This window comes from Oncorhynchus masou, chromosome 15, assembly GCF_036934945.1.
Source record: "Oncorhynchus masou masou isolate Uvic2021 chromosome 15, UVic_Omas_1.1, whole genome shotgun sequence".
Taxonomy (NCBI): domain Eukaryota; kingdom Metazoa; phylum Chordata; class Actinopteri; order Salmoniformes; family Salmonidae; genus Oncorhynchus; species Oncorhynchus masou.
In genome coordinates, this window is record NC_088226.1 from 41,856,123 (window position 1) to 41,881,991 (window position 25,869).

The 25,869-nt window shown below is 40.1% G+C and overlaps 1 protein-coding gene across 2 annotated transcripts; it reads right to left on the reverse strand.

Annotated features, from left to right (window-relative positions):
* Positions 1-1,310: 1,310 nt before the first annotated feature.
* LOC135556257 (gelsolin-like) lies at positions 1,311-21,097 on the reverse strand. 2 transcript variants are annotated; one of them, XM_064989301.1, is made up of 16 exons: positions 21,005-21,097; positions 14,408-14,592; positions 13,876-14,030; positions 11,067-11,228; positions 10,585-10,734; positions 9,269-9,355; positions 8,902-9,123; positions 8,421-8,636; positions 7,308-7,441; positions 5,802-5,892; positions 5,374-5,544; positions 4,206-4,383; positions 3,832-3,947; positions 3,363-3,440; positions 2,638-2,698; positions 1,311-2,506 (listed from the first exon to the last, which is right to left on the reverse strand). In XM_064989301.1, the coding sequence occupies exons 2-16, from the start codon at positions 14,586-14,588 to the stop codon at positions 2,346-2,348; spliced, it is 2,163 nt and encodes a 720-aa protein (XP_064845373.1). In that variant the 5' UTR covers positions 14,589-14,592; positions 21,005-21,097; the 3' UTR covers positions 1,311-2,345. The 2 variants fall into 2 exon arrangements, with proteins under 2 accessions (XP_064845373.1, XP_064845372.1); XM_064989300.1 differs by lacking the exon at positions 21,005-21,097 and adding an exon at positions 19,909-20,160.
* Positions 21,098-25,869: the final 4,772 nt, after the last annotated feature.

Consider the following 25,869-nt stretch of genomic DNA (forward strand, 5'->3'; position numbering starts at 1 on the left):
ATTGCAACAGCAGTGCTTCACAATTACTGCAAACAGCATGGCTGCCCAGATCCTCATGTTGAAGATGTTCCCGTGGTTGACGCAGGTAATGACAGAAATGGACAAGTCTGCAGAAATGCTTTTGCTATGGAGCACTTCTCTCCCAAAGATAGCTCAAGTGATTGAAGCAAGCAATATCCATGGATTGGTAACAAAGATGGTTTTAATTCACAAATGGAAATATCGGGACCCCTAAGAACATTGGTACTGCTTCTTCATGTTTCGCTCTTCCTCCTCTTCATTCATGCTTCTTTTAAATAGTTGTCTCAGGAAATTCCATTGCCAGTTTCTCATCCATGCTCAGCCTTTTTTGTCCTCTGGCCCAGGATATTGACACAGTCTTCACTCCTGGCTACTGCAGATGTAGCAGGCTGACCTTCATCCCGTCTAATCCCTTCCAAGCTATGGTGATCATTTTCCTCTAGAAAATGATTACATTGCTGCATTATTGAGTTGAGTTCATTACAAGAATTGAGTTCATTACAGAATTTCTATTATGGGAGTGCAAGAGATGACTGACAACATTACATATTCGCTGCAGTGCGGGAATGGAACATGCTGAATGAATGTGTCCAACTAAATGAAGATTGGAGCGGACCCCATCTGAACTGTCCAAATACCATCCAGGGGCTGCTCGCTATCAATAATCCCGGTCAACTAGTCCCCCAGTTCATTTGTCTCTGGTCTCCCTAGGGGTCCGCCACTAGTCTTGAAACACTCCCTGCGAGCAAGAACATTTGTCATATTTAAGTAGGTTTTTTATGTTTTTCCACAGGACATTGGAAAGACAAGAAACTATAAAAATGATATTAGTAATTATGTATGATATTGTTTGTGTTACATTTATGTCACACAAATAGATTTAGGCCCAACTGTGTTGTCTTACGCTAGAAAACTAATTTAAAAGGGACTCTGATTTGTAAAAGTGGCCCAAGAATAAATACAGCATCTTACCTGAAGTTGTTGTAGTGTCATTTTGTTTACTTTTTTACTTCGAATTGAATTCATTACAAATGTTTAACACAATTAACACAGTCCGCTTCAAGGGTTCACTGGAATTCCTCCATCTATTGTTTGGTTGGTAACACTTTACTTGACACAGTCATAATCATGTCATAACAGCTGACATAATGTGACAACCTATCAAACCCTACAAAAATGTCAATAATTATAATCCACATAATAATTCACATTTCCTGTTGCTGCAGGATTATTTTCCTGCTGTGGCAAACTGGCTCAAATTACATGCAAGACGCAATAAAAAAAAGCACAACCTTCTTTCGAAAAACAGGATGTTTTATTACTAACAAAAGTTAATTTACTACAGTATACAAGCATGAAATAGACTTTGTTAGGCAAATTGTACAATAGCAAAAGTGTATTTTTTAAATGCCTATCATTGTGAAAGTGGAAATCAGCAGAAGAAACAATAACAAAGCGGTCTCCTCAGCCCTGCTTTGGTATATCAAATTTTATCTGTCATATGCGCTAAAATGCTTACTTTACAAACCCTGAACCTACAATGCTTTAAGAAGTGAAGAACAGTTTTTAAATAAGTGTTAAATAAAAAATTGAAAAGTAAAAAATTGAAAAAGAAGTAACAAAAGGCTGAGAGATGGGGCTGGAAAAATGCAATCACTCTCAAATTCATAGACAGAGCTATGGACGCAAGGATTGACCATCCATTATATCAAAATTATAGCTTTAACCAATGTTTTGAGGCTATATTGTTTACAAACATTGGAGTAAAAATAAGCTTATATTGGGGTTCTAATGGGGTACGTCAGTTGAACTAAGCTAATGAGGTATTTATAACATATATTCTTCAAGAATCAATGGGTACACATAATTCATCTCTAAGTCCAAAAATGTATGTCGCAACTTCTGATTGCCCCTTGAAGGCCACATTTACACGTGTAGCTAACATATTTTGTTTTCATTATTGCGTTTGAGCATTGGCACTTGTTTTATTGAGAAGCCACACAGTTATACATGAAAATAGTCAAATAAAGACAATACTCCTTGTCACTCATTGTTATGTCAAACATTTGGCTTGACAATCACAGCAATGGAGTAGGCTAGAACACAAACATATCCGCGACCAAGCTAATCCAAGCAGTAAACTGTACACTGGTCCAATATAATGGACCAGTTTCATCTGGCTTATGGGCCCAACTGCTCGCAGATGTCTTGCAGATGTCTTGGCCTTGTTTTTAGGAGTACAGGATCATGCTGGAGAAGAAGCCATGCAAGGGTAAAGAACGGGAGGGAGCAGGGGGAAGTGGTTGTCCTAGTGACAGTACATTTTAAAAACGGGCACGGATACGCTCCAGAGGGTCTGTTTCCCACATCTTGGGGTCCCAGGCCTGGAACCAGCCGGTGAAGGTTGCCGGTTCCATTCCCTGCTTGATCGTGGTGATGGCAATGCCCCGGCGACCAGAGGGGTCCGAATCCAAGTAGTCTTTGGCTGAAAGGCAAGAAGAAAGCTCTACATTAAGTCCTACAGATTGACACTTTTTGTCAATGACTACAATGAGGTAGTGATAGAGTGTATGTATGAACAATGGCCAATAAATCCAGATTATTAATCAATCGTACCAATTTTTGCTGATCCGGTCCTCTCCACTTCGTTAGCCTCGTTGCCTATCCAGAGGAAGACCTATTAAAATAATAGAAAAAGAGAGTGGATCATCAATAGAAATAGAATAATTAGACAGACATTCCCAGTCAAGTCAATGCTACACTAGATGACAGACAGGAGGTGCTGTTTTGAAGTAACCAACCCTCCATCATGGCATTCCCCAACCATTATAAATAAAATATTTAACCTAAAGAAATACATATATTAATGTTTACATTTGTTTTTGCCACCTTTATTCTATTATAGACACATTAATGCACACTTTTAAATAATGTTATGTGAGCTACTAAATATATATATTTTTAAAAGTCCTTAAAGTAAAGTTTTTTAAATCTTATGTTACTGTTCCCACTACATCAAAAACATTCTTAAATACATGTCATTTTGTCCTTTCAACATTTATTTGAAATACTGTAGAATTCCATTCATTCCTATGGATGACTGCCATTACGGCTGACCGGTAACTTCAAAGCCTCATGATATTTCTATGGGATCAACCCTGCACACTCAAATCATTATACAGAAAACAGTAAAAGCAGGATGTGAAGAGAGATTGGAGGATTGGATCACTTCCTCTAAAAACTCATGGCAGGACTTCAGTTGTATCAGAGCCACTGGGATCATGCGGATTATAATGTATAATGGTTTTATAATGGTCTTCCACATCATGCCAAGACCTTACCTGATCCCAAGTGTCCAGAAGCATGACATCGTCGGTTGCCAAGTCTGACTGGGTGAAATCTCCAGGCACCTCCTCAGCCTGAGAAAGAGAAAGAGAAAGAGTAAGAGTTAGAGTAAGAGTAAGAGTAAGAGTAAGAGTTAGAGTAAGAGTAAGAGTAAGAGTAAGAGTAAGAGTAAGAGTAAGAGAAAGAGAAAGAGAAAGAGTAAGAGAAAGAGAAAGAGAAAGAGAAAGAGAAAGAGAAAGAGTAAGAGTTAGAGTAAGAGTAAGAGTAAGAGTAAGAGTTAGAGTAAGAGTAAGAGTAAGAGTAAGAGTAAGAGTAAGAGAAAGAGAAAGAGAAAGAGTAAGAGAAAGAGAAAGAGAAAGAGAAAGAGAAAGAGAAAGAGAAAATTACAGAGTATCCTTTGATGTCTCCAACCTTCACAACCAAATAGTCCATCCCTTCACTAAGAGAAAGCATTCCTCTACTCACTATGAGTCTGCCAGTCTTGTTAGAGCAGCCAAATAGGCGCGGTGGCTTCACCATCTTCTGCAGACCGCTGGAGGTCTGGTACTCCTTCTTCCCTCCCAGAGCAGACCAGAACCCAGCTGGGAAAGAGAGCAGAATATGGTACATCAAATCACTCATCATACCAGTTTCATTCAATGCAAATGAAGAAACATCAGAAAAACACAATAATACATTAGTGAGTACAACATTTTGTAATGGTAGTTCAAATGTAATATTTGCTAATAAAAGCGCTACAATAAAAGTATTTAAAATAGAAACAAACAATGTAAAATAAATCCTATCACTAAGGCATGTTTTGTTATGACAGTCACCAGGTGTAAGACTACAACACCCACCAGGCTCCTTGCCCTCTGACACCACAGTGGCTTTCCCTCCTCCCAGGAAAGATGTGACATACTGTGCCGCAGCCATCTCCTCCTCAGTGGCCCCCACTCCCCTCCACAGGAACACAGTGTCAGGGGACTTCAGCACAAACACATCATTGGTGTTCAGGAATGTAGCAGAGGGTTCCACCTGAGGAGGGGATTCGAGACGGGGGGGGGGGCACGAAGTCTTGAATCTTGCAACTCATACACCCTGTACCATGGAATCAGTACATCAAAAATCTCTTCCCAACTATTTTTCCATATGTATGGCACAGCTGTCCACATCCTGGTCCTCAAATGAAACTGCTATACTTTCCTATTTATGCTATTTTTATTCCTCCACCAATTTTGATCCTTAATATTGGGCAGACAGACCAGTTCCCTACCTCCTCCCACTGCCACCTGCCTCCTCCATTTTGTGGGTAATGCTGTAATCAATTGGTTGTAATCTTGGATTGAGTAGAACTTCCCATACAATTCTGATAACTCTATAAAATGCACAACTCTACCATTCCATTTTACAATATAATTTAATAACAAAACACCCTTTTCAAACATCTTTTACATAAACACCGGTTTTATTTTTTACCTTTAATTACCTAGGCAAGTCAGTTAAGAACAATTCTTCTTTTCAATGAAGGCCTAGGAACAGTGGGCTAACTGCCTGTTCAGGGGCAGAACAACAGATTTGTACTTTATCAGCTCGGGGATTTGAACTTGCAACCTTGCAATTACTAGTCCAACACTCTAACCACTAGTCTACCTGCCGTTTAATAACCAGCACATTTGAGTTCAGCCATAATATTTGTTCTATTTTTTCAGGGGGATGGAATTGAAATTGACACCAGCTTGAAAAAGAGAGACATTTGAAAAATGTTTAATTTTAAATTAATCAAAAATGGGACATGGCAATCTGCACAAAGGCAAAAAGGCCACTTTTAAACAATGGATGAGCTTTTCTTAGTAATCTACTTGAAAAACATTTAGGGTTCAAGAAAAACTTGAAGCTTTTAGAGAGGTTTAGTCCTTTTATATTTAATAACCTCAACCCACACAATTCATATTCATTATATAGACAGACATGCTTTATCTTGTCTTGTTTAGCGTCCCAGATATACGTGTATGTTGTGTGACTGACCTCTACAGCCCGTGTAGCCTTGGTGGAGCTCTGGCGGATGTGGAAGAGGCGTGTGGAGCCCACCTTGCTCTGGCCCACCTTACGGGACGTTCCGCCCAGGTGGATCACCATGGGCTTCCCCTTGAACAGACTCATCAGGTGGGCCGGCTCCTGGCCCTGAGTCACACGCACCTGGAGGAGATAGGAGAGGAGACACTTCAACACATCCATTGGATCATAGGCTTTCACAGCCAGGTTGTTATTGTAAAATATATTTTGTTCTCAATGACTTACCTGGCTAAGGTTAAATAAATAAATCACACTTCCAAACAACGTTGACAAGAGGACACTTCTCTGAGTGTTTGAAAGACATATGAGGTGTGTTTAAATCAGATTTATCTGAATGGTGAGCAATTGTTCTTAGATTGTCTTTGTACAGTAAGTGTTACCTGGACAGGTGAGCCTCCCATGGAGTCGTCCAGCTTGACCGTAAGGAAGGCGGAAGCAGCCAGCTCATCCTGAGTACACTTCCGCCCCTGCCTGAAGACATCAATCAATCAATATATCAATCCATCAATCACTGTTATGGGTATGGGTAACATAGACACAAACAGAGATCTTAACTTCTTTGGGACTGAGTAGCTTGGATGAATAAGGTGCCCAGAGTAAACTGCCTGCTACTCAGGCCCAGTTGCTAATATATGCATATTATTAGTAGATTCGGATAGAAAACACTCCGAAGTTTCTAAAACTGTTTGAATGATGTTTGTGAGTATAACAGAACTCCTATGAAAGGCAAAAACCTGAGAAAAAAATCCAACCAGGAAGTGGGAAATATGAGTTTTTTTGTTTTTCAAATCATTGCCTATCAAATATACAATGTCTATGGCTTCATATTGCACTTCCTAAGGCTTCCACAGTCTTTAGAACCTTGTTTGATGCTTCTACTGTGAGGAGGGGGGAATGGGAGCTGAATGAGTCAGAGGTCTGCCAGAGTGGCATGAGCTGATCAAGCGCGCTCACGTGAGAGTTAGCTTGCGTTCCATTGCATTTCTACAGACAAAGGAATTCTCCGGTTGGAACATTATTGAAGATTTATGATAAAAACATCCTAAAGATTGATTCTATACTTCGTTTGACATGTTTCTACGAACTGTAATATGACTAATCGTCTGAACTTTCGCCTGGACTTGCTCGCATGTCGTGAGTTTGGATTGTGTACTAAACTCGAGAAAAAGGAGGTATTTGGACATACAGTGCCTTGCGAAAGTATTCGGCCCCCTTGAACTTTGCGACCGCTGTTGGCGAGGTGGGACGCTACCGTCCCACATTTCCCAGAGAGGTGCTAATGCAGTTACACTGAGTATATAACAAATTTAGAACACCTGCTCTTTCCATTACATAGACTGACCAGGTGAATCCAGGTGAAAGCTACGTTCCCTTATTGATATCACTTGGTAAATCCACTCATATCAGTGTAGATGAAGGGGAGGAGACAGGTTAAAGAAGGATTTTCATGTATTGAGATAATTAAGACATGGATTGTGTGCATGTGCCATTCAGAGGGTGAATGGGCAAGAAAAAATATTTAAGTGCCTTTGAACAGAGTATGGTAGTAGGTCCTAGGGGCACTGATGTGTGTCAAGAACTGCAATGCTGTTGGGTTTTTTCATGCTCAACAGTTTCCCTTGTGCATCAAGAATGGTCCACCACCCAAAAGGACATCCAGCCAACTTGACACAACTGTGGGAAGCATTGGAGTCAACATGGGCCAGCATCCCTGTGGAATGTTTTTGACACCTTGTAGAGTCCATGCCCAACGAATTGAGGCTGTTCTGAGGCCAAAAGAGCACAACTCAATACTTGGAAGCTGTTCTCAATGTTTGGTATACTCAGTCTATAGCTCCAGTCTGATGAAGGCTCCCTCTTGTGGCGACATGGTGAACAACACTAACCAGGTGTAGATGATATGCTGCTCCCTGCCTCCTAGGCGGTAGCTGTACAGGACCAGGTAGCAGTCACCTCCATAGAACTGGCCGTAGCTGGAGGGGTCCACTGGCACCTGGGCACCATCCTCCACACGCCACACCTGAGGAGGAGAAGCATCATCTTTAGTTACCAAGGTGTAACTCTCAGTGTGTGGTACATGAAAAACAATTCACATATGGGCTGGGTGGTCTAGTGGTCGGGACGGCAGCCTCCAGCACACATGCACAAGTTTGCCTTCCTTGTAACACATTCTCCCTTTGCCTGTTATTCTCTCTATGGCTCTATGGCACATTGGAGAAGAAGGTCTGAGGGGGATGGACCTTGGATGTTCTCCTCCAATACAGTTCAGAAGTAGAGGAGATAAGATGGAAGTATTTGTGGAAAGACAAATTGAGATTCACTCGTGCACTCCTTTGAACAAAACAAAAAAAAACAATTCTCACACCACCAGGAGTAGTAGAATTTGACAGTGGTGTAAAAATATTTTTGGGGTATCTATACTTTACTATTTATATGTTTGACATATTTATATTTACTTCACTACATTCCTAAAGAAAAGTATGTACCTTTACTCCATACATTTTCCCTGACACACAAAAGTACTCATTTTGAATGCTTAGCAGGACAGGGAAGTATTCTAAGTCACACACTTATCAAGAGAACATCCCTGGTCATCCCTACTGCCTCTGATCTGGCGGACTCACCAAACACATGCTTTGTTTGTAAATGATGTCTGAATGTTGGAGTGTGCCCCTGGCTATCCATACATTTTTTTAAACAGGAAAATGGTGCCGTCTGGTTTGCTTAATATAAGGAATTTGAAATTATTCATACTTTTACTTTCGATTCTTAAGTATATTTTAGCAATTACATTTACTTTTGTTACTTAAGTATATTTAAAACCAAATACTTTTAGACTTTTACTCAACTAGGATTTTACTGGATGACTTTCACTTTTACTTGAGTCATTTTCTATTAGGGAATCTTTACTTTTACTCCAGTATGACAATTGGGTATTTTTCCACCACTGGAATTCGATCATCATACTGATTCTCATCACTAGATTATTTCAGCAGTACCTGAACCTTCCCAGATCCGTCATCCACCATGCCGTGTTGGGCAACCATGGTCTTGTTGGTGTGTAGGGAGGAGGAGTCGAAGGGGACCTGCTCCACCCTGGCAATACGTCCCACACTGTAGGCCTGGCCTGGGCCCGTGGTCTGGTCCTTGTCCTTCCAGTTACAGAAGAACTGCTTAAACAGGGTAGTCTCTCCTCCGCACGGCAACACCTGGATCTGCACAGGACAGAAGAAGACATCAAAGGGCTTCAATCATTCGAACCCACATATCTGTAAAGGGACATGATAGCAGTAGACCCAAAGGAACTGGTCAATACACAGAGCTGAGTGAGTGGTGATGGGATGTGGAGAGGTTGTTCTTGTAGTGTTTGACTTTTGCACAATTCAGCAGCAGTAGGGTAGAAAGGTTACTGTCATGGTACATAACTTTGGCATACGAATCCACGGCAGCAGCATGAAGACACGTTTGCTGTAACGTTACCTGGGTGTGCTTGGGGTAATTCTTCTCCTTGATGAACTGTTCTGCAGCATTCATGGCAGCCTTGCGCTCATCTGTGGAGGCACTAGGTCCTTTCCAGACAAAGATCTTGCAGTCTGATCCGTTGTCCAGAATGTAACACTCGCTGGGGGAGAGCATCTCTTGTTTGAAGGGGCTGGTCTGGGCCACCACTGACACCTTCATGGAGCCTGCCGCGTCAGAGATCTACAACCCAATACAATACATCTGTGTTCACCCACATTATACAGAGACACCTGAAATGGACCATTGTGCTTTCACAGTACACTGCGCCACCACAAAACATACACTTATGACAGACTGGGAGCAGCACAGGGCTGCGAGTCTTTACCATGTAGAGAGCTCCCTTCTTGTTGGCTCTTTCAACAGTCTCGTCATCAGGGCTTCCTGCAGGGATGTTGGGTTTGGGCCCCAGAGCCTTAACATAAAAGCAAACACAGCAATTATTAATACTGTGAATAAGGAGAAATAAGTCATAGCCAAGTTTATCAGCTCTGCCTGAGAAGTCCCATTGCACTCATCTACAATTCCACCATTGCACAAAAACCCTTGTATAGAGCTTGTGACCATCGTGCAAGACCAGGAACAACCCCTTACCTTTTAAAAATGCATTAAATGAGACAAAATAGAAGGCAGCTAAAATGATTCAAGTTCACACTGCAATGTCTTAGTGTGCTAAAAAGGCATAATAATGCCAGATGCCAGTAACCCTCGCTCCCATATTCCCTTCCTGTATTACAGGGACAGGGAGTGGTGGTGAAGGTGACTCACGTAGATGACAGCCTGTCGGTGAATCCCAAACTGCCCCCTCGCCCCTATCAACTCGCTCGGAGCGTCACGTGTTGCTAACTAAACTCAGAGGGTGACCTCCAGAGAGTAGGGATGGGATCAATACACCCATCAACTTCGGAACACACTCCTTACTTGAATGACGACATTCATGTTCCACTTTTAAACAATAAAACAAGCATGAAATTCAAATTAATGAATCCCCCTGTTGTTTTACAAGATATAAACCACAGTAACAGTTAAACATTTCATTTGGGAGGTATGTCATCTGTTACATGTATCAAGTCTCGAAATCAGATATTAACAAATGCAAACAACATATAATTAATAATTCCTCTCCATTATTTTATGAAATTGCGCAGACTCCAAACATATCGCAGTGCTTGTCGGGATAGCACTTAGATCTGAAGCTTGCAGCCTTGCTGGCTCGGTCAAAGTGACTATCTGAATGCCTAATTAGCCCCTACACACTCGATCATCTTCACTCCCTCAGCAATGAGACACTTGTGCAAATGGCAGAGGTGCGCGTGAACATGCAATTGGAGGGGGAGCGGTGAGGGAATGATTTGGGATTCAGTCAGCTGTTCTCCTTCCTCCTCGATTATCTGTGTGTGTGTGTGTGTGTGTGTGTGTGTGTGTGTGTGTGTGTGTGTGTGTGTGTGTGTGTGTGTGTGTGTGTGTGTGTGCGTGTGTGCGTGTGTGTGTGTGCGTGTGTGCGTATGTGCGTGTGTGTGTGTGCGTGTGTGCGTGTGTGCGTGTGCGCGTGTGTGCGTGTGTGTGCGTGCGTGCGTGCGTGTGTGTGTGTGTCTGGATAAGAGAGTGTTAAATGACTAAAATGTAAAAATGCAAATGTCTCACCTTGATGATAGCCTCTGGCTCTCCTCCCTCCTCAACAATTTGCAGCTTGGCGCGGCCATTCCTCTCGTTGTCACGGACATCGATGGCCACCTCGGACGCCTTCAGTCGCTCGAAGCGGTTGCACTCACTGCCACACCACTGGAAGATGTCCTGAGAATAGAAACAAAAGTTGTCTTCATGGCCATGACTTAGGCTAAGGGAGGAGTCTTGCCTCTGGATATAACTACATGCATACTCCTGTATGCTCCACAAAATAACAACTGGGGTATTTTACTGCCCTCTCCTTCTTTAGAGCCCTCATTCCTCCCATTGCACATATGCAAACATTGTGCATGTGGGATTTTTGTGCTTCTGCCTATGTGACAATCCCCCTATGTAGCATTGGCTAAGTTCAATGCACGTGGGTCTGGTTTAGCAGATCTAACGCCTTAACTTCTAATTTCATCGTTGAGCTTAGTCACTGATACCCTGTCCCAGCTCACCTTTCCCAGGTCGATGATGAAGCAGTCCCCATTGTTGAAGCTGGACCAGGACATGTCCACCTCCGTGGCTCTGATGACCCTGCGGCCCTTGATGTGCAGCAGACGCTTGACGTTCATCTCATTGGTCACCACATGCTGGAAGCCAGAGGCCACCCCACCTTGCTGAAGGACAGAGAATTTAAATAATGTGTCAGGTTAACGAAGCTAATAATAAAACATAGTTTATAAGAAGTTTATATGCACACGGAGTATACCAAACATTAGGAACACCTTCCTACTATTGAGTTGCACCCTCCTACTTTTGCCCTCAGAACAGCCTCAGTTAGTCGGACATGGACTCTAGAAGGTGTCAAAAGCGTTCCACAGTGATGCTGGCCCATGTTGACTCCAATGCTTCCCAAAATTGTGTCAAGTTGGCTGGATGTCCTTTGGGTGGTGGACCATTCTTTATACACACGGGAAACTGTTGAGTGTGAAAAGCCCAGCAGCATTGCAGTTCTTTACACAAACCAGTGTGCCTGGCACCTACTGCCATAACCCATTCAAAGGCACTTAAAGGCACTTGTTTTCTTGCCCATTCACCCTCTGAATGGCACACATACACAATCCATGTCTCAATTGTCTCAAAGCTTTAAAATCCTTCTTTAACCTCTTAGCCTGTCTCCTCCCCTTCATCTACACTGATTTGAGTGGATTTAACAAGTGACATCAATAAGAGATCATATCTTTCACCTGGATTCACCTGGTCAGTCTATGTCAGAGGGTATTGAACTCTTACCCTGTGAGGTCCAGGCTGTTTTTCTGTTCTACCTGATAATGAATTGCACCCACCTGGTGTCCCAGGTCTAAATCAGTCCCTGAATAGAGGGCAACAATGAAAAAAAGCAGTGGAACTGGCTTCAAGGTCTAGAGTTGAGTTATAGGGATCTATGTTTTGACAACTTGATTGCTGAGAAGCAAAACATTTTAGAACTATGTCAACAATTAACTAATGAAACAAATACCAAAAGATTTTTGGGTGGAATTTTCCATAAATGTTTTGTATACTCATTGTATATTACATATGTTACAAACTCCAACTTCAAAGTTCATTGTGAGTAACTTTGTCCAGAGTAGTAAGTAAATATGTACTTCCAAGGCTTCCTTCCTCTGCTTTCCAATTCAGAAGCCAATATAAAATCTTGCCAGACATGCAGTCGTTTGGCTTTCTGGAAAAAGACCCAGACGTGTCCTCCCTCAGCCTTTCTGCAATTTCAAACTCTCCATAGCAACCTTCCATGGAAACCTTTAACCACTGTAGAAGCTAAACCTTAAAGACACAGTCCTTTAAAAATAGTACAGTTAGCTTCTTGGCAACATGTGTCGAGACTCATTAGTATTTCAACACAGGATTGGACCCTTTTTTTCAATTTTCGCCTAAAATGACATACCCAAATCTAACTGCCTGTAGCTCAGGACCTGAAGCAAGGACATGCATATTCTTGATACCGTTTGAAAGGAAACACTTTGAAGTTTGTGGAAATGTGAAATTAATGTAGGAGAATATAACACATTAGATCTGGTAAAAGATCATACAAGGTAAAAAACTTGTGGGTTTTTTCATCATCTTTGAAATGCAAGAGAAAGGCCAGTATCTAACTTAGGACTCCAGGCACAATTTAGATTTTGGCCACTAGATGGCAGCAGTGTATGTGCAAAGTTTTAAACTGATTCAATGAACCATTGCATTTCTGTTCAAAATGTTGTATCAAGTCTGCCAAAATGTGCCTAATTGGTCAATATATACATTTTCATGTGCATAACTGTCACGACTTCCCCTGAAGTCGGTTCCTCTCCTTGTTCGGGTGGCGTTTGGCGTCGCCAGTCTTCAAGCCATCATCAATCCACTTTTCATTTTCCATTTGTTTTGTCTTGTCTTCCCACACACCTGGTTTCAATCCCCTCATTACATGTTGTGTATTTAACCCTCTGTTCCCCCCATGTCCTTGTCCAGAATTGTTTCTTTTAAGTGCATTGTGCACGTTTATCTGGTGTGCGATGGGTTTTGTACCCATTGATTGTTTGTTTGGTTTTATTTATTAAACTGCTCCGTTGTAACCCAGTTTTGGCTCTCCTGCACCTGACTTCCCTGCTGCCAGTATGCACCCCTTACAATAACAGTGCACTCTCCTCAAACAATTGCATGGTATGTTTTCACTGTAATAACTACTGTCAATTGGACAAGAATTTAGCTTTCTGCCGATATAAGACATGTCTATGTCCTGGGAAATGTTCTTGTTACTTGTCTGAATTGTGACACTGATTTGAACCAGTAGGGGGGGACATAACCCACACAACCGTTTTAAAACTACTGAAGTGACTGCAAGGGGTACTTACATGTACACACTGTATGTACATAGTCATTCTCTGGCTGTATGGGACGGGTGGGACACCGATCTGAAGAGATCCTTAACTTAATGGGAGTGTTGCTGTTGGGGTTGTCCTCACTAGAGAATAGATTACTACACCTTTGATCACCTATTGTAGGACCCTGTAATTCAATAGATCTAAACTTCAGTCTCATGAGTCACCAAGTTCAAATTGGAATCCACTTCGTTGTTAATACTTGGTTATCAATACTTAACCTAATAACGCAAAACCCACACACATTATTGTCCTTCCCTTCACTGCATTGGGTTTCAATGTCATTGACATACACAGAGAAGTATAGTAGTGGGCTGTATAATAACAGAGTAAGCTTCTAAGTGCTGGAAAGGAAAACAGAGACTTTCAGTCATTTTTAATGATACAGTTTTCAGTAATACCTCACCTTGTACTTGATGCCAGACTTGAAGTATCCCAGGAAGGTGATAGACTCATTGTTCTGGACCTCTCTGAATTGTACCGGGCCTCCGCCCAGGAAATCATCCAGTTGGGAGCTGAAGATGGCCGCCGCACCCATCTCATCCTGAGAACTTTCATTTCCTGTGGTATCAACCAATAGAGACAGAGATGAGGAGGAAGATTACCAATGGGAAAGGCCATACAGAATGATGTAGGGTGAAGTTCCCCCTTAGGCAGTGTTCTTGGGTCAGTTTTGCATTTTTCCAACCAATGATTAAGGTTAGAATTGCTGAACCTAGATGTGTACCGAGGGGAAGCTTCACCCTGGAGCATCCAAAACATCAAAGGGAGGAACCATTCAGTCAATTATCAAATAAATATGACAGGTGAACTGGCATGTGTCTTTGATAATGCTTATCATTATCATTTTCTGCACGTATAGCATAGCAGTTAAAGGCTCAGCTTGAGTGACCCTGGTGGTAGGATATATCAGTGGGGTAACCAGCTCTCTCTCTCACCCAGCCACATGTGGATGTAGTATGAGGGGGCGGCGGTGGTGTAGAGCAAAACGTAGCAGTCTCCAGTGAAGAAGTTCCCGTAGAGCTGTTTAGGAACCGGCTTCAGATCCATCTTCTCCACACGCCATACCTGAAGACCAGGTCCCTTTCCTGCAATCTGGAACTCCTTATGGAACACCATGGTTCTGGAAGGGAGGAGCAGGAGAAAGCAGAGGGGTGATTAGGAGGAGGAGGAGGAGGTGATGGAGAGTCAAGGTCATACACAAGATGACTGTCATTATCACTGACAAACACAAAAAAAAACTCAGAATCACGGTAAAGTCAAAGATATGATGTAAACGTATGGCTCTTTATCACCAGTTAACGAGACCTTGGAGAGTGTCTGTAGTGTTAAAGGCTAACATATAGTGCTAATAATGGAAATCTGTGGGGAGTACACTCTATAAAGAAATGCTGTGTTAAAAAAAACTATGTTGGTAAATATTGGACAGAACACTCGTTGGGTTATTTTGGAACAGCCAGTTGAGTCACTTAGTTGGGTTATTGATGCTGGCTTATTAAGCTATGACCCACTGGGTTGCCCGTGAGTTGCTCAAGTGCCTATGCATATCCCAATGTTGGGAGAGTTACCACTTTGTTACAATATTTAAAAAATGTTAGAACATTTATATTAACATATGTAACTTACAAAAAATATTGAAGAATATTTCAAATTTGCAGTGCAAACATCTCATGATCAACAGGAATGACATTTACTCTCACGGGTGGCCAAAACTAACTATCTGAAAGCCACGTCACTAATAAGCCATGCCTTCAGTCTTCAAAGAAAACTACCCAACTAAGTGACCCTGTGTCAAAATATCCCTATTTGTGTTATGTCCACTATTTACCCAGCAGTTTTTGAAGTGCAGATGTACCAAAGTCCTAGGTTTCATAATACAACACTACTTTAGTATTGTGTCTTATGTGTAATAGGATAATTACTGTACGTCGTATGTCAATTAGGTTAGTTAATGTTTGACTGAATCCTTAGAGGCATTTATTACACAACACAAGTCAAAGCTTCAGGTAATATCTTCTCCAGGTAAACAGAGGTAATAATTGGCTCACTGAAGAGAAGGCCATATCACATGACTATTGACTTTAAACAGTGTTGTTTACTTAAGACAGGTGTGTGTTCTGTTGAATGACCCAATATTATGTCAGCAGATCCCTGTGTCAATTGCAAAACAAATGATTGGTTGCAGTTCCGGATTTTCTGGAAACCGTTTTGCTGGGACTAAAAATACACATATTTCTGCCCAGGTGAAGGATTTTTTAAACATTTTATCTCCTGCCATAGAGATCCTATGAAATTACTAGAGGGGCTATGTCATAAAGCCTTAATATTCAAGAATGGAGTGAAAATGGCAGCCACATTCGTCAGGGACAAATCCAAACCAGTGTAATATGAGCTAATGGCAGTAGAGGCGTAATCCAGATTTGATTTATGCAGGAACATAACAGTGTGATATATCAGAAATTGTGTAATAGAATTACTGTCAACCAAAAATATTGTTATATAGTTATAAATACAGTTTATACAGGTTTTGTACAAATGTTCTGTATAAATAGCCTCTAAATTATATTCAAAAAGACCCTAAATGACTAAATGATTTGTTTTCTTGGTAAACTGTGAGTGCTATTATATGATACATTATCAGTACTTGTTGATTTTACAACTTGTCTAAGTCTTATCATCAACTGATTTCAGCCAGTGTATTGCTGTGGATTGACTGCCTTGTTTGAATGGAATGTTGGCATATTGGCACTTAATTTGACAAATGAATGGAATCATTCCTCTTCAACTGTCTGGCTAGCTAGCTGACAAACATACAGTGAGGATAAATTCTTCAAAAACAAATTCCCCACACTATCTTATCACAGCACTGGCAAACCATGGTTAACCAACTCCTTGACCAAACTTGCTGACGCTTAGACCATCATCAGAAGGTTAATGTCCATTCTGGTATGTTGATCTTAATTCTAAGGCTGTTGCCTATGTAGTTGCTGCTCATTGCTCCGCTGCCGCTTTGATCGGGGATGAACGCCTTTGTCTGATTTTTTGTACACAAAGGAGATGGTCGACATGTTCAAACTATTGCATTCCATGCCCCAGTAGGCTTTTAAGCATAAGCATGATTTCATGTTCTTTTTTCAGAGTTAGGCTACATGCAGCTGTTTACATGTTGTCCAAAAAAGACATGATCAACATGTTCGTACTTACACCCAGATAGTTTTTTGCAGCAACACAAAACCCAAGTGAGGAGTTACATGTAGCTATCTAGCCAACATATCAAACACAAGCAAGTCACAGACACAAGGTCGAATATTTTTTTTCATCATCATTGCAAACTTTGGCTAAGCAGAAAGCAGACAGGCAGTCAAAGCAGTAGTGTTATTTTCCAGCAACTCTGGCTTGTGACTATGATATGGCAGCAACTACAAATATAAGCCTACATCATCACACAAACAAATATTGTTTTTACTCCAATGCAATGTATCAGGACAGTATCCTGCTTGTGCATCTGCAATATCCCTTACAACAGACAGTGAAGGTTGTAGCCTTCACATTGGCCTTGAATGTTAGCTCAAAACATCACAGAGTTTTTACTTCAGCTGTCCAGCAAAATGAGTCAGAGACATAGGCTACTTCCTCATAGGCTACTTCCTCATAGGCTACTTCATTTATTTGGAAACAGTATTTAGTCTTTCTTTACTATGGATGTCATCCACACAATTAAAGCAAAATGTCATGCTTTTAACATTGTGTGTGAAACCTTACAGAATGTTGTGTTGTCAAATAACCTCTCTGTATCACAGAGACAGTATATCTCTCATACCTCATGTTTTTGTATCAATATCAGACTTACATGAAACCTGATACCTTACCATTACTCCTTAATGAGAAGGGTGTCTATCTCTAACTCCGACAGCAACTCAATGTTGATCTAGGGTGGTGGTGCAAAGGAGAGAGTGAGTCACATGAGCCTGACTGACTCAAGAGAGAACTGTTTCTCTCCCTTTCTCTCTCTACTTATCTCTCTTTCTATCTCTGTCTCTCAAACTGACTGTTAGGATGACTTATCCATATCTCTACATTCCAGCATCTGAAAATGTATTGTAGTCCATATTCACCATACAAGCATACCTGGCATGATTGCGTTCCAAACTTGGAATTTGATGTACATAAAGACGTGATAGAAGATATTTTTTCATTTTATTGATCTGAGCAAATACAGTGTTTGATTGAAGCGTCTCATGAGACTGGATTGGAATAAGAAGAAACATTTTCCCCAAGACGGGATCTGTAAACATAAGCCCCTGTAGCCCATGTGGTCCTCTAACCAATTACTCTCTCAGTATTCCGAAAGCAGCTCGATTCCTCTGTGGTTCTACTGGATGGGTTCTAGGCTAATTCACAACACTTACCCACCTCAGACTCCAAACAGTAAAAACTATAGGATGACAGACCACAAAATGACATATACACTACATGACCAAAAGTATGTGAACACCTGCTCGTCGAACATCTCATTCCAAAATCAAGGCAATTACAACACACAGCCTGCACTTTTCTAGGAAGGCTTTCAACTAGATGTTGGAACATTGCTGAGGGGACTTGCTTTCATTCAGCAACAATTGCATTAGTGAGGTCGGGCACTGATGTTGGGTGATTAGGCCTGGTTCGCAGTCAGCGATCCAATTCATCCCATAGGTGTTCGATGGGCTCTGTGCCGGCCAGTCAAGTTTTTCCACACCGATCTCGACAAACCATTTCTGTTTGGACTTTGCTTTGTGCACGGGGGCATTGCCATGCTGAAACAGGAAAGTTGGAAGCACAAAATTGTCTAGAATGTCATTGTATGCTGTAGCGTTAAGAATTCCCTTCAATGGAACTAAGGATCCTAGCCCAAACCATTAAAACAGCCCCAGACCATTATTCCTCAGCCACCAAACTTTACAGTTGGCACTATGCATTGGGGCAGGTAGCACTCTCCTGCCATCCATCAAACCCAGATTTGTCCTTTGGACTGCCAGTTGGTGAAGCATGATTCATTACTCCAGAGAAAGCGTTTCCGCTGCTCCAGATTCCAAAGGTGGCAAGCTTTACACCACTCCAGTCAACGCACGGCATTGCGCATTGTGATCTTAGGCTTGAGTGCGCCTGCTCGGCTATAGAAACCCATTTCATGAAGCTCCCGACGAACAGTACTTGTGCTGACCGTGCTTCCAGAGGTAGTTTGGAACTCGAAAGTGAGTGTTGCAACTGAGGACAGACAATTTTCATGGTGCTACGCGCTTCAGCACATGGCGGTCCCGTTCTGTTAGCTTGTGTGGCCTACCACTTCATGGCTGAGCCACTTCACAATAACAGCACTTACAGTTGACCGGGTTAGCTCTAGCAGGGCAGAAATTTGACAAACTGACTTGTTGGAAAGGTGGCATCCTATGACGGTCCCATGTTAAAAGTCACTGAGCTCTTCAGTAAGGCCATTCTACTGCAACGTTTGTCTATGGAGATTGCATGGCTGTTTGCTTGATTTTATACCCCCCGTCAGCAACGGGTGTGGCTGAAATAACCGAATCCATTCATTTGAAGGTGTGTCCACATACCTTTGTATATATAGTGTATAATTTATGATATCTGTGTGACACACCCTCCCAAAAATATTTACTCGCTGCTACTTTTACATAAAATGTAATGTAATATTGAGACATAAACGACATAATAAAATATGAAATAATACATGGAAAATAGAATAAATAATTAATTATCTGTCGTTAGTTTATTTAGTTCACAATATCATTGTGTTAAAACATATCAATATGCAGAGATATATGACAGAGATAGGCCTATATTTTTTTTGGACCTCATATACCAATGTGTGTAACTTTCCATACTATTTATTCACTGCAGCATGCTAATACAGCAACTACAATTGAAACATGGCTGTAGTATACAATAAAATGAATGTATTCTAAAATACAATCTAAAAAAAAATTCAGTAAAAGTCTTTCCAATATGCAATCATACTGTTAATTCCTCTGTAAAATATGAACATGACTCATATGGACGGTTTTTGCGTAGGTTTTTTCCCTCTTGGATCCGACGAGCTGAGCCACCAACTACAATTTAAAGGCACAGTGCATTACTGAAACAGTTTTTCTTTTCTTTTCCTCTGCCATTCTACACATTTTGTGGGAATTAACCTATTAATATGTATGCACCTATTCAAAAGAAGAGCTAATATATCTAGCCAACCCAGAAATGTGTTTGCAAGGCAACTGCCATATGATAAAGAATAGACTGGCAGCAACATGTTACTTTCACACCAAAGATTCTGCTGATAAACAAAAAAAAATACTTTTAAGTTTAGTTCTCGTGTATATCTGTATCCTAATTGGATGAAAATTGCTGATGTAAGGATATAAAACATCTGTATTTTTAAAAAAAATACCTGATAGTAGAAAACTTTTGAAGATGAACTCAGCAGCAAAGGCAGATGTGGATGTTGTGTAGTAGCCTATTCAAGATTCTGCAAAGATTGTGAGTGAGGCTATTATAAAGCTAGAGCATCTTGGAAAGAAGAGGCATATCAAGCCCCACCCAATCCAACTTGCAAGTAACAACAGGTCGTAAACTAGAGCCGGGTGACCAAAAATAACTATCTGAAAACCACGCCCCTAATAGGCCATGTCATCTGAAAATAGCCCGGTTAATTTAACCATCAGTTGGGTTTTTATGGACTTTCATGCTGAGGTGTGCCCTATTGGGGGCGTGACTTTCAGATTGTTAGTTTTGTCTATCAGTGGGAGTAAACGTCATTCCTGTTCGTCATGTTAAGTTTGTACACTGCTGATTTTAATTTTCTTCAATAGTTCTGCACATCACATATTTGACTATACATTTAATGAAAAGATACATAAAGTACTTGACTCCACCTTACAGAAACATGTTGCTGGATATTTGCAACATTACTACTTCAATATTAAAACAAAGTGGTAAGAATCCCAACATTAAGACATGTATAGACATTTGAGGAACTCACACTCTTGTGTAAGCCTCGTTAATACTCATTAAGTCTGTGCTCAATCTTAGCAGGACCGATTAACTGGAATAAAAATGACTCTCACGGGTGGCAAACAATGAAAAAGCCACACCACTACTAAGCCACGCCTCCATTTTTGGGAGCGTATAAACAATGTGAACAAAAAGTGATTTCATATTTCCCTCGGACATTGTACACATTTTGTAGGAATGAACCTATTGACATTTATTCAAAAGAATACCCAATACATCTGGCGTACCTCAGATGAGTTTGCAAGGCAACTGCGATATGATAAAGAAAAGACCGGCAGAAACATTTCTTTAACACTAAAAAGGCTGCTGATAAACAAACAAACAACTTTTACATTATACAGAAAGTCAAGGATTATCTCTGATATAATTTAATGTAAATGAGTGGAGCCAATTTGTTTTACAAATCTATCTATATCCTAATTGTATGACAATTGCTGATTATACAACTTGTGTATTTTTCATTTTCTTTTTACCTGATAGTAGAAAACTTTTGAAGATGAACTCAGCTGCAAAGTATGTGGATGTAGTGTAGTATTTTAGATTCTGAAAAGATTGAAAGTGAGTGAGGCTATTATATAGCTGGAGCTTTGCGCTCAGAAAGAAGAGGCGTCTCCCGCCCTGCCCCAACTCAACCTGCAAGTAACAACACATGGTAAACTAGTGCTTACCACTGTAGGCCAACTTTGAGTAGGTAGTACAGGGCCTTTAGAAAGCCTACACACTCTTGAACCTTTTTTCACATTTAGTTGCGTTACAAAGTGGGATTGAAATATATTTAATTGTCATTTTTTTGTCATTGATCAACACAAAATACTCCTGTAATGTCAAAGTGAATAAATATATATATATATATTTTTTATATATATATATATATATATTTTACAAATTAATAAAAATGTAATAACTAAAATATAGTTGTTGCATAAGTATTCACCCCCTTTGTTTAGGCAAGCTGAAATGAGTTCAGAAGTCAAATTTGGCTCAAAAAATCACATAAGTTATATGGACTGATGACTCTGTGTGAAATAATAGGGGTTGACATGATTTTTGAATCTACCTCTTCCTCTGTCCCCCATACATACAACATCTGTAAGGTCCCTGAGTCAAGTATTGAATTTCACAGATTCAACTACAACGACAGGGAGATTTTCAAAAGCCTCATAAAGAAGGGCAGTGATTGGTAGATGGGTAACAATAACAAATCAGACATTGAATACATCTTTAAGCATGGTCAAGTACTGAATTATGCTGTGGATTATGCTAAACTACCCAGACACATCAAATATGCAGTTTTCCTTCTGAACACACTCCCCCCCAAACCCACTCCTCTCCTCATCATACTGAGCAGCACCGAAACCAAACCCTTACCTTACCCCTTACCCTAAACTGGGTTTGTATCCTAACCCCGATCCCTTTTTTAACCCAAACTGGTTTCATATCCAAATCCCAATCCCGCATTTTACCCTAAACTGGGATTGTATCCAAATCCCGACCCTCCCCTTCCTGTATACTGACACACCCCACTCTTTCCCTTCTTTGAGCCCACCCCTCTCTTTATTCATGTTTTGTTTAGTCTGATGTTTTGTTTTGACTCCTGTGTTGCTGTTTTTCCTTTTCATTCCTATAATTGTAAAGCGACTTTGGGTCCTTATTAGATTACTTGTAGTTTTTCATGTTGTCTGTCTGTAATTTGTTTGTAATGACTTGGTGCTGCCTATCTTGGTCAGGGCGCTCTTCAAAAAGAGATTTTAATTTCAACGGGCCCTTCTTGGTTAAATAAAGGTTAAATAAAATAACAATTATTATTAAAGTAATACTGAAAAAAAAGTGTGGGCCTAAATTCAAAGCCTTATGTTTGGGGCAAATCCAACACAACACTGAATAACTGCTTCCTTATTTTCAAGCATAGTGGTTGTGCATTTTCTATGTTTTATTTTATTTAACCTTTATTTAACTAGGTAAGTCATGGTATGGGTATATGCGTGACATTAGCAAAGACTGGTGAGTTTTTCAGGATGAAAGAAACGGGATGGAGCTAAGCACAGGCCAAATCCCAGAGGAAAACCTGAGTCAGTCTGCTTTAAACCATACACTGGGAGAGGATTTCACCTTTCAGCAGGTCTATAACCTACAAAACAAAGCAAAATCTACACTGGAGTTGCTCACCAAGAAGACAGTGAATGTTTCTAAGTGGACAGTTTTCACGTAAATCTGCTTGAAAATCTATGGCAAGACTTGAAAATTGCTGTCTTGCCATGATCCCCAACACCTTGACAGAACCTGAAGATTTTTTTAAAGAATAATGGACAAATATTGCACAATACAGGTGTGCAAAGCTCTTGTGAAATTTACCCAAGAAGACTCACAGCTGTAATTGCTGCCGAAGGTGTTTCTAGCATGTATTGACTCAGGGGGTGAATACTTATCCAATCAAGTTACTGTATATTAGTGTTCCATTTTTCATTCATCTTAAAATACATTTCAGAATTTGTATTTTGACATCAGAGTACCTTGCGTAAATTGTTAATAAAAAATTACAAATAAATCCATTTAATACCCCTTTCTAAGACAATACAATTTGAAGAAATCCATCGGGGGTGTAACCTTTCTGTAGGCACTGTAGGTACATACCAGTCATACAGGTACACAGAACATTTATGTTACATGAAGTTCAAAAAAGCGTTTTTATCCTTATTTATGTAACTTTACAACTACTGTCACTGTATGATAAATTGCATTCATTCCATAATTCATTCTCACACCAATGGAGCACACATCAAGATTATGACATTGTTATGTTATAAACATGTATTTATGTGTAATAAATTATGTTCTGAGTTGTTATTTTTATTATGGTGGTGTAGGTGGATGATGGCATGTTTTTGCAAACAAAGTGGCATTTCAAACAATGTCAACAACTGCATAAATAACATAGATGTTGAACAAAATGGGTCTTGAGAGAATATCTCTCTGGAGAATAACTAAATCTCTGCTGCCATGAGATTGGTGCCTTTCTCTTCTCATTGTCACTGATATCAGGCATCATGCTGTACTCAAAGACGTTAAACCTATTGTGAATGAAACTGCATTTTGTGGCACATTCATGTGAATCACTCATGAGTGAAATGTGATTTCTAAGTGTTTAAAAACATTGTCCTACCAAGAAGTGGTTTTAACTAGGTGGAACTTCCTTCCCAAGCCTTTACATACCAATTGTATTATTAATAAATCCTATGTGATCAATATGATCATTTCTCTGTATGTATTTTTCTATAAAAAATTGGGCGCCTACTGGTTCATGTGGTATAAACTGTGTAAATTGTAGTGATAGGGAAACTAAGCTTCCTGAAGCACTGAGGCATTCCATCCCATTGTGTCGAAAATAGGTTAATTATTTGGGGCTTTGATTAACAAAGTGTACACTAGTGGCACCTACTGGTCAAAAGGATTTAGAGCAGCCAAATGATTATAGATGATGTCCCACACACAGTAGCACATGCGCAGAGTAGCTTTTTGTCTTCAACCGAAACCTATACCAAACCAATCAGGTGGTTGTTCGACAAAACTAAGCTTTGGACAACCTTGATTATGTGCTTCTGATAAAGTGATACAGGCATAAGCACAGTGCTTTGAAGTAAACTACTTAGTCATTTTGATGCATGCCTCTGAGCTTCGGTATCAAAGTTAACATCAATAGTTAATTGACATCAATATTGCACCTATAACTCCCCCAGACAACAAAAAATGACAAAAAGTAAAACTCGGTCAAAATAGAAATCTTAAAAACCACCAGTAATTTTCATATTTTGAACTGTTTTAATCAAAATATCATCAAACATGATGAAAATATGGAAATCTTTACTGTCCAGGACATTTAAGACTTGCTGCCACTTTAATTTGTCCTATAGACATCTTCAACTGATTGGTGTACAATAACCACACATGAGTTTAATTGATACAGAACTCTCACTCATGGGTACAAATACATTATAACCTCTTACAACGCAGGCCTCAAAATATGTTAATATGCCAGAAACATCAATACAAAGCCCCCACTAGTTAAATGTTTTTTACACTCCAAAAATACAGTAAGGCACTATTATTCTGTGGGATGGAATTACAGTACCACTCAAAATACAGCAATACAACATTTTCCCACAATGCACCATAATTTACTGCAGTTTGCTGCAGTCAAATGTTTCAGGGTATTTTACTGTTCATAATACAAACAATTACTGTATAATTTACAGTTTCCATTTACAGTGAAGAAAGTTAATTCCTTGTGTTTTTCCCTTATAGCCCTGTAAACAGGATATATTTACATGTACCTTCCCCTGCATATGTTCATGTAGCCCTATGTACAAAAGTACAATCTTAATTCAATTATCAATTTCTCACAGCAGGGAAATAACCCTGCAGCAACATGAAATGTGAATTATTGTGTGGATTATAATTCATGGACGTTTTTGTAAGGGTTGATACCAGTTGAGGCTCCTCAGAGGAGGAAGGGGAGGACCATCCGAATCAGAGAATTTCATAAAAATAAAAATAGTGGAACATTAAAAAAGTTATTATATGTATACTTTTTTAGATAAAACTATACTAAATATATTTACATGTCATCAAATAACTGATTAAAACAAACTGTTGTACAATGGTCTACAGTAGCATCATCAACACCTTCTAGGCTAGCAACATTTTGTTGCTAGAGCACAGCTATTTTCCTAAGAGGCTCATGGTTCTCACCCCGTTCCATAATGTTACATTAATTGTGATTACTTCTGAGGACATCCTCCAACCTATCAGAGCTCTTGCAGTATGAACTAACATCTTGTCCACCCAATCAAAGGATCAGAAAATGAATCTTGTACTAAAAGCAACCATTACAGCTAGCTAGCACAGCAGTGCATAAAGTGTGGTGAGTAGTTGACTCAAAGAGAGAGAAAGACAATAGTTGAAGAGTTTTGATCTGATGCATTTCTTCAAAAATTAAGGAGAAGCAGCAGAGAGAGAGAGAGCTAGCGATATTTCATTGTATTTTTTTATTCTTAGTTGTCTTTCCACTTACAGTGCCTTCAGAAAGTATCCATTCCCCTTGACTTATTCCACATTTTGTTGTGTTACAGCCTGAATTCAAAATGTATTAAATATGAGTTCTCACCCATCCACACACAATACCCCAAAATGACAAAGTGAAAACATGTTTTTTGAAATGTTATCAAATCAATCTCATTGACATAAGTATTCATACCCCTGAGTCAAACATGTCACCTTTGGCACCGGTTACAGCTGTGAGTATTTCTGGGTAAGTCTCTAAGACCTTTGCACACCTGGAGTG